The sequence below is a fragment of the Ornithodoros turicata genome, chromosome 7, assembly GCF_037126465.1.
Source record: "Ornithodoros turicata isolate Travis chromosome 7, ASM3712646v1, whole genome shotgun sequence".
In the NCBI taxonomy this organism is placed as follows: Eukaryota; Metazoa; Arthropoda; class Arachnida; order Ixodida; family Argasidae; genus Ornithodoros; species Ornithodoros turicata.
This window is the reverse complement of record NC_088207.1, coordinates 32,612,381-32,621,527: the sequence shown is the minus strand read 5'-3', so window position 1 is coordinate 32,621,527 and position 9,147 is coordinate 32,612,381. Positions and strand designations below refer to the sequence as shown.

At 43.7% G+C, this 9,147-nt stretch overlaps 1 protein-coding gene across 2 annotated transcripts in view; it reads left to right on the top strand.

Annotated features, from left to right (window-relative positions):
* The first annotated feature begins 256 nt into the window (after positions 1–256).
* LOC135400868 (pecanex-like protein 1) overlaps positions 257–9,147 on the top strand; it is a 45,006-nt gene continuing 36,115 nt past the window's right edge. The window contains exons 1-5 of one of the 2 annotated variants that reach the window (XM_064632821.1): positions 257–581; positions 1,073–1,272; positions 1,380–1,579; positions 5,927–6,067; positions 8,078–8,176. In XM_064632821.1, coding sequence (XP_064488891.1) covers positions 429–581; positions 1,073–1,272; positions 1,380–1,579; positions 5,927–6,067; positions 8,078–8,176 — 793 coding nt within the window. In that variant the 5' untranslated portion in view covers positions 257–428. Of the gene's footprint in view, positions 582–1,072; positions 1,273–1,379; positions 1,580–5,926; positions 6,068–8,074; positions 8,177–9,147 lie in introns of both variants that reach the window. The other variant, XM_064632820.1, reaches the window with a different exon arrangement.

The following is a 9,147-nucleotide window of genomic DNA, read 5'->3' as shown; positions in this document are numbered from 1 at the left end:
CGGCTTCGCTCAAGTCTGCTAAAAAAACTGTTAAAAACACCCCGTTAAAAAAAAAACACTCTGTTAAAAAAAATCCTAATTATCAATCACTTAGTAACCTCGATCTTGAGAGGCATGAATGAAACACTAAGAAACCGTCAGAGTAAAATTTCCATGTGCACAAATGGACAAACCACACGAACTCGAAACCGAAACCAGGATAAGCAACTGTTAGCCAGTGCTCGCTCGTTCTCGTCCACTGGGAAGGGCATCGCCATCAACGTAATCGCTGAGTCTGTCTGTTGTCGGTGTTGTGACTATGTTCGGTGACTGAAAGCTGTCAATCGTTCGCAAAACAGAATGAGTTTGCCATTTATTTTCCTCCACAAACTATTTTAGAGGCGTCAACACATGCAAATGTTTTCCAATACATAGCAACAAACTTAAAAATGGGATCCCAGACACTCGAAATTCTCCGTCAAGGGGTCTGGGCATCCTTCACTGGAGGCTGGTTTTACGACCCTAGGCAAGATCACGAGTCAAATATACTGCATTTGTACTTATGGCTTTTTCTATTATGCCTTCCCTTTGGCTTGTACATGGTGAGTACTGCTACATCGAATGTCGTGTTCGTATGTCGCATCTACTAAATCTACGCAAAACACCATCCACCCGTTTCTGTGCGTGTATCGAATCGAATGAAGGAAAACAAGTGGTTCAACCTCCCCTCGTTATTTAACCAACAACAAGTGGTTCTTTTCCTTAAACATCGATTCCTCCACCCATCATTGCTTATTTCGTATGTAAGACTTCATATTCTTGTCCGCTGACAGACAGTAATTTGTATTACACACTTTTAGTTGTACACAAGTCACTTTTAAAATCAAGTACATGCGTGAGTGACACTTCGGCTAGACTATAGCGACTTCGCCTTTGAATGTTACTTAAACAAAAGATACGGGGAACTTAACACGGCAATGACGCCGAGATTCACAGTGTGTAATTTCCTGGGAAGTGAAAACACCAGGCTCGATCTTCATATCCAACGCATGTCACACAGTTCTTAACCTATGCCAACTTCCTCTGTCTACAGTTCCTTCAGCCACTGCTGTCAGTATGGATATGCTATGCGGTCACCGTTTGTGTGGTCTTCAGTACACTGAAGATAATAAATGTGCGGTTGCATCGCATGTTTGACAGTGGAGAATGCATTGAAGAATCTAGTGATGACTCCAACCGCTCCGAGTCTGCTGACCATGATGGTGCAGAATCTCAGGGTCGTACCCTTAAAAAGTAAGATCAGATAACCAGCCTACGTAAAAAAAAAACAAAAAAACTTTATGCTCGGCCACAGTTGATCATTCCTCCTTGTTGTTTGACTAACATGTATTTCATTGCAGGGATGCAGAGCACATCGAAATGAGAGTGTTAAAGCAGCATAGAGATGGAGATACGCCTCCAGTGCAGTGTAGTTCTCGAAATTCGTTCAGTGACGGTGCTGTTAAACTCGCTAGCATCACAACAACGGAGTCTATGGAACTTGTTGGGCAGCTGGGGCGAGCAGAGAACTTCAGTGAGAAGCCTTGTAACAGTACCATTGGTAAGTTAATTAGTGTTTGGAAACAGTCTTGAACGAATGCATCACAATGAACAGCTGTGCTTCGTGCTTTGGCTTGTCTTTGCGTTTATCATAAGTATAGATGCCATTACAAGGTTCCCCCTAAAGTAATTGTGTTACATGTAGGGTTTCTTGTTTTTGACGATTATACTTTTTGAGACCTCCCTAAATGCAGCAAAAACGAGAGCAAAACCAAACTACAGTAATACAAGTACTTGTGGTATACTATATATCATAGATTGAGAAGTTGCCCGTCATAAAGAACTCTTTACAAGTTAAGTTACCGTGTGAAAAATGTAACTAAGTTAATAACGAAGTTCTTCAGCCTGAAATGTAACTCGCAGTTACTGAGTTACTTAAAAAATAGAACGAGTTACTTCCAAGTTACTTCGGACACAAAATAGCATTACGCAGGTGCAGTGCGCGTGAGCAGTTGCCTTAGACCTTCAGTTGCTTGCGGAGGAGTGCAACATGCTTAGATCGTTTTCGTATATGTCCAACAATAGACCTCTCCCTGTTTTTAAACAAATGACGTCATAGTGTTCGACAGCGCCACAAATTTGTTCGAATGGAATTACGCTCGAAAGCCACGGTCTTGAGGGGATTACGATATGGTCCCTTAAAGGAGTACAGAAGGCCATCCAAAAAAAATTTCAGATTAAGACATCTGATGAAAGTGTGTGTGTCATTATACCGAATAGCGCGAAAGGTTTTGTTGTGTGCAATGTGTTTCCCAGAAAAAAACTCACATAAACGTAGCTCCGCGCCTTCACCCTTAACTCGTCACTCCAGCTATAACGAGGATGAGGAGGTATGATGGCACGTCACCGATGACGGCATAAGGAGACGCGTTCTGGTTTGCCGGTCAGTCGGGGTCGGCGCATTGTCCGTTTGCCGCCGTAAACCTGTTTTGCCAGTTCTCCCGGAGAATTGGGGATAGAAGGAGCGGCCGAAGCATTACCGAGCAAGCAGAAAGGCTTTATCAGAACCCCGAACAGCCGAGTAGCAGACGACAGCGGAGTAGCAGACAACATTTCTCTAGGCCAATCAGCGAGCGTTCTCCTTATAGCGTCAGCGCGAGGTTCCAGGCAGATCACAGGCTGGTACTGCTCTTCACCACTGTTGCGCACGGTCGCTTTTTGCGGCGTATTTTAAATTCAATTTCTGCGAAAATTATGACTCTGTGGTGTAAATTACTTCGCATGGTGCATCTTACTGGCAAACTTAACAGTTTTATAGGAAGAAAACTGGGTGTTAAAAATGACTTCTGTGCTACTTTAAAGGGCCGCAACCCTCAGTTCTGCTTTTCTTTCAGTGGGAGGCAGCGAACAAGTGCCCGTTCGTGGAACCCAGCCCTCTCCTTCCGATTTGTTTCGGTTTCAGTTTGTCTACCAATTTCATGATGACTATTTCTCTGGTAGAGGTCTATTCGAACGCTTTGCATCTTACTCCCTGTGGGCGCAGAATGGTTCAGCTTCATTTCAATGACAGCGGTTCTTACTTCCTGAATAAAATACTGTCACTGATTGAATATCACGTTTTATGGCAAAAAATGCCACGAAGGAACCGGAGAGAAAACAAGAAAATATGTGGACGAAAGTGAAAAGCGAGTTAAAAGTAACTTGGAACTTAACTTAAGTTACTTCGGAAAAGTTACCTGAAAAAGCAACGAGTTCCTCTGAAAGTTACCACGACGCAAAAGTACCGAGTTAAGTTACAAGCTACCAAAAAAAGGAACTTAGTTACAGTAATGAGTTACCTCGAACTCTGCTATGTATAGGGTTCTGCGTTTTCGGTTTTTATTTTTGGGCGGATTCGACGTATGTTTTTCGATGTTTATTGATTTTCACGAAATTGGCGTTTTTCGATGTTTTTCCTGGCGTGCGCATGGTTCACCCGACAGTTATCGGGGAATAGAAACCACAATGTAATTTCCGCACGACGGTCGTCCAACATGGCATTGTTCGCTGCGGTGGCGTTTTACGGCTAACGAAAGCGTAAACGGAAATTTTTCACAACCATCGTATTTCTGTATGGTTTTCTGATCTGCATCAGCAACTTGCTGGGCATATGCAGTAATTTATGTCTGTCATGTCATGGAATGTCCCTCTGTATTCAGTGTTTTTCCATTAAAACAGAATTAGAGAAAATTTACCCGCGTATGTTTTTCGGTGTTTTTCGATTAAAACCGAAAACGCGGAACCCTAACTATATACAATACTAAGGGTTCTCCCCAGAAAATATTGATTTTTTTGAAAATTGAAAAAATTTTTTAGCTTTGCCCACTTCTCCACCACCTCGTCGTATGGGGAGTGTTTCAGATCGTCTTGCAATCGAAACCATACCTCCCGCCACACGTGGGAGAGTGCAAACGCCTGACAAAAGAGGGAGAGCAAAAGGCGAGCCCACGTGACTTACTTCTCCCTCACTTGTCAGCTGTGTCTCGGGCGATGCGTCTTTCGGGGCTAGTTGCGTTTCGCGTTCGCACACACATTTCGTGATGGCCCCAAAGCGTGTTTTCTGTTCTGCCGCATTCAAGCGGAAAGTGATCGAAGCAGCTGAAACCATGAACAACAACGTTCAGGTTGGGCAGTGTTTCGGAGTTTCCAACGCAAACGACGAAGATGGCTTGGAGAACGGAAAGAAATCTTTGACTGTTCCAGTATGAGGAAAACCTTCGGTAAGAATGGACGGCTAGCTAACATCACGAAGGAGCTAACTCCTACCGGATGTCTGAAGCACACGCTGACAGCGTGACATCACGGGCAATGTCAGTATGACCGACGTGCGGTGGGAAACACGACAGAAAGGAGTGGCGCCAGGTCCACTGTTAACTGTTAATCCATTCAACTGTTAATCCATTTGCATACACTGATTTAGAATGTATATTAACACCTGTTTCGGTTTCTAACGAACACAGTTTTTCCTTCCTGCACAGCTAAAAATGCAGAGTACCTTCAGATATTCCCGAATAATAAAGGGTGTTCTAGAATGGAAATGGCATAGATTGCCGATCTTTACCGGCCGTTGGCCTGGCAGTCTTCCCTCATACCAAAACCGGATTCTCATATTTTTTGTTTGTTTGTTTGATTTTTTGTTCAGATGTAACTCGCTAAAATATGACAGGGCAGTTGAGACGGGAGATTCGTGCTACAACCTCCTCTAAAATGGGGCTCAGTAAACCACAAGGAAACCCAAGAAGGTACCAGTGAATTTTCTGGGTTTCCCCCTTTTTCCTTTTTCATACGTGTCGACATACGCAGCCCACGCATAGGTGGGCACGGGACCATTTTTTCCTCCCAAGCCAGCTGGGACCATTTTTTCTGGAACCCGGTCTCCCAACAGCGCAGTCTCCTCTGTAATTGATGCTGTCCTGTAGAAGGGAAGTCGCTTACGGGAGCGTTGGGGCATAAGCTCGTAAGCCATTTTCTGACCAGAAAGTGGGGTGGCCTAAGCGATTCTGGCTCTTTGAATCTGAATAAATGTAGGTGATCGGCCGAGAATTTGTCGTTGCTTCGACTTCGGTCACTACAGTAGAGGGTTCATCCAGCATCAAGCTGCTTTTTCGTAGACTTTTCCGTAGAGCGGTCTTCGCGGAGCGCACCATCGGCTCCCAGAAGCTGCCCCACCATGCAGCCCTTTCCGCTATGAATTTCCAGTTCAGATAGATCTGCGAGAAAAAATCTGCTAGGTCCTCACTTTGTAACAAAGTCCAAGGCTTCTGGTGCAAGGGGTTCTTCTGCTGCTTTCGATCACCATCTTCGACATGTCAAGCACAGTTTCCCACCCCTCTCTGGCAAACCCAGAAACACAAGTGTCTATCAGTCGGGCTTGATGTGGAAACACGATTTACATTATCAACAAGAAAGCAATTTGAAAGCAAACAGTTATAAACTCTTTCATTATTTGCAAAAAAAAAAAAAAAAAAAACGGCGCAAACTGGCAGAATTACGGGGAGCACATTTGGTTGTAAGGGTCTGTAGTCTTTCAAGTTTAAAGTTTTATTTTTAAAGGTGCCCATAAACAACTTAGATTGTCTTTAAAGCACCTGCACCCTGGTACCTTCTCTGAGATACATGGAGAATGTAGACAAAACAAATGACAGTGATCCCACCAAGCTGTACCATTTGCTTAGAATAACCACGGGGCAAAAAACACTTGGATGCCTTATGGTCCACATGGCGATGGTACAACTTGAGTAAGTTGAGTAAAGATCCTAGACCTAGAGTTACATCGTTTATATTTGCTTCATTGTTGTACTCTATTCTTGTGCTATTGTTGTGCTATTTATGTGCAGTATTTACAAAGCTTTTCTTGTTGTTCCGTTAGATCTTCAAGTTGACGTTCATCACCGCAACAGCTCAGGTAGCTCGGGTGCCGGTTCGGCGTCTGAGAAACGTGAACCAAATTTTGGGGGAGCTGCAGGGAGTAGTCAGCATTGTGATTTAGTGGCAGCTGTCCTCCAGGAAGGTAAGGAACCCTTCTTTTCCTTCTTGAGATTGTGCTGCATTTTTAAAGATTAAATACATGTGGTGTTGGCATGTGTCTCCATGCCGCAAGACCAAGAATGTGCCAACTAAGGATAGAGCAACAAACATTTTGCCTCTGGCTGCCATAGTGCTCCAGAAAATGTCATCTGGGAGAAAATGACCCTGCCATCAAAAGGTGTCTGTTATTTTCGACACCGCAGTCTTAGCTTTTATTTCTCGTCAGCGGCATTGTGCAGTGCCCTAAAAATTTACCAAAAAAATGTCAGCTATGGAAGCTTCCCGTAGTAGAGCATAGAAGCGTGGAACACAGATTAATTATTTACTTCAAAAGTTGCAACCTTGGTGTCGGGTGTCGGAAGGGGGGGGCTGGTGGGGCAACTGCCCCCTGATCTCAAGCTCTAGGGGCTTTGCCCCCCACCCCCTTTCGTGAACAGGGATCAGGCCGGGTGTCTGGTATGTTTACAGGCAGATTATTACAGGAGTTACACGTTTACTTGTACAGACTTTGCTTACTGCAGGTAACATAATCTCAGTGAGTGAGCAAAACTGTTACTTCGCGTAAACATATTCACTGGTACAGATCCCGTCAAAACTTTACGGAACACCGGGGTGGCGTATATCCTCATCTGAGTGACATCCTTGCAGAAAACAGGAGTAGATACACTTACAGACAGGTGTCTGGGTATTCCATGCACCTCTCAGTTACTGTGTCCACTCCAGTTCGCTGTCAGGGTGTCGCTCCGATCAAGAAATACGTCGCTGTAGTGTTCTGTAAACTTTTGTCGGGACCTGTTACGTCACTATCACTCTGATACAAAACTCATTTCTGTATCGGTTTGTCACATGAAGAAAGATAAGCTGTTTCCTAATTCTCTGAATGCCATAAGTGGAAGCACTGTAATATATTTGGGATGATTCTATTACACTATCCAGAAAGTTCCTAGTGTACCAGCCCTTAGAACTTCAGCTCGCCCCCTTTGTAATGATGGACGTCCGATCCCCCTGGTTGGTGTCCACAAAGGAATTTGCTTGCGTTTTACTCTTTACTCTTTCTTTCCTACGAATTAGGAAACATAAGGAATGTGTCACCATGTAGAGAAGAGTGAGCTCACTTGGTGGTGGTACTGAGATTCCATACCAGAACACAGCCTATTTTTGCCATAGCACTATCAAATATCTGTAATGTGTCAAAAACAGAATTTTTCATCTCGGGTTCCTCAAAATCTCTTCTCCAATTTTGTTCATGTTTCGCAGTTATATTGTCCCATCCCATTCATGCGTATGATCATGGTCTTTGTTCTTGACAGCACAAATAATAGTTCACCTAGGAGGGAGTGTCGTACCAGTAATAGGCTTGCAGGTTGATGCATGAGTTTGTGCCGAGTATGAGTGGTCGGGGAGGACCAGATACATTTTCTGTATTTTTTCGTACGTCAAGTATGACACAGAGAGGAGTGTTTTTTTTTACAGGAAACGGAAATGTTAACGAAAATAGAAACGGAAACGAAAATACCTTCGTTATATTTACTGGAAACCAAAATGGAAACGAAAATCCACTGAAGAAACAGAAACGGAAATTGGTACCGGAAATCGTCTGGAAATGGAAATGAAAAATTGAATTTCTTAGGTACCGGAAGCAAACGGAAACATTGTTAATATTTGGTAACCAACCCTGGTATTAAATTCAGTTTGAGAATATGGAACTCTCCCTTCTCTACATAGTGGTATGTTTCTTTTGTGGAAGCCAAGTATCCACAAAATGATTTTCTATGCCGAGACCTTGTTAGCTATTGTCTTACTTAGTGATGGCATTTGCTGTCAGTAGATAAGGCAGGAGGCCCACTTCTCAGAAAAGGTGGTGTAAGTAGTAATTAGAACTCTGGCATTGAAATACTCAAATGCTTCCTGCTCAGTGGTGCAGAATTGAATTACTGTGTGCATGCATCGCTGGTCATGCATTGCTTTTAGCTGCTTCTTTATTTATCAGTAGCTGACCTGAAGAAGGGTGCCACAGCTGTGGAGTCAGCTACAGCTGCTACATCTGGCTTTGACAAACGCTGCAGTGATGTGCCTGGCCACCAGCCGACAGGTACACCAGCATGCAATACAGCACCGATATTATTGACTTAGCGAGATGTAATGTGCTGGAATTGAATAGATAAACAAAAACGTAGTGGGACTCTTACGCTACAAAATTACATCTGGTACATTGATTTGCTGTGCCTGATGGCTTATCCATTTCATTCACATTTTGATTGTGTTAGGAAAAAAAAAAAAAAAGGCAACATTTTACAAGGCTTTATCTCTGCAGGTTGGCTAAGTTTCATGGCACTTTAAAGGGACCATGAAATGATTTTCGCGAATTCCGTGTACTCTGCAGGAAACCGTTCTCGTGATCCCTCACTATCGTACACACATCGACTTTTAACTGTATTCAGTACAACGGGGGCGCAGTTATCAGACAAAAATAGCAGGACGTGACCGCTGGATATATGCCTTCGAAGCGGGCTTACGTCATTGCCATCCAATTCTCTCAGCCAACTGTGAACGACGAGGAGGACACACCCCGTGGAACCATGTGGGTGCATGGTTTCGGTTTGGATAACAACGACGTCATATATCTGCCGTCGAAATCACTTGAAATATGGCGAAAGGCAAATTGTCAGCAATGGAGGAAAATATTATGCGACACACACAGCGTCTATAGATCGTTCGGTACTCAGCAGCTGGTAAAATGTCACCGATGGAGGTAGGTTCTGAAGAAGAAGAAGGTCAAAGAGGAAAACGTGCTCCGGTAACAATGCTGACAGCCAACGCATTTCTCGTAGGATTCTGTGTCAACGGTTAGATACAATCTTGTCTCCAGGTCAAATTAAAACATATTTCATGGCGAAGTATGCAAGCTTGTTTGCAAATTTTGCAGTTTGCAGCAAAAGCCCGTCCACAAATCGGCAACATGTTCTGTGTATGATGTCACGGCCAGTTTGCCTCGGAGGCGGACCGTAGCAGCTGCCGTTCACACCCCTGGTTAATATAGAATATCTTCGCTATTTGAACCAT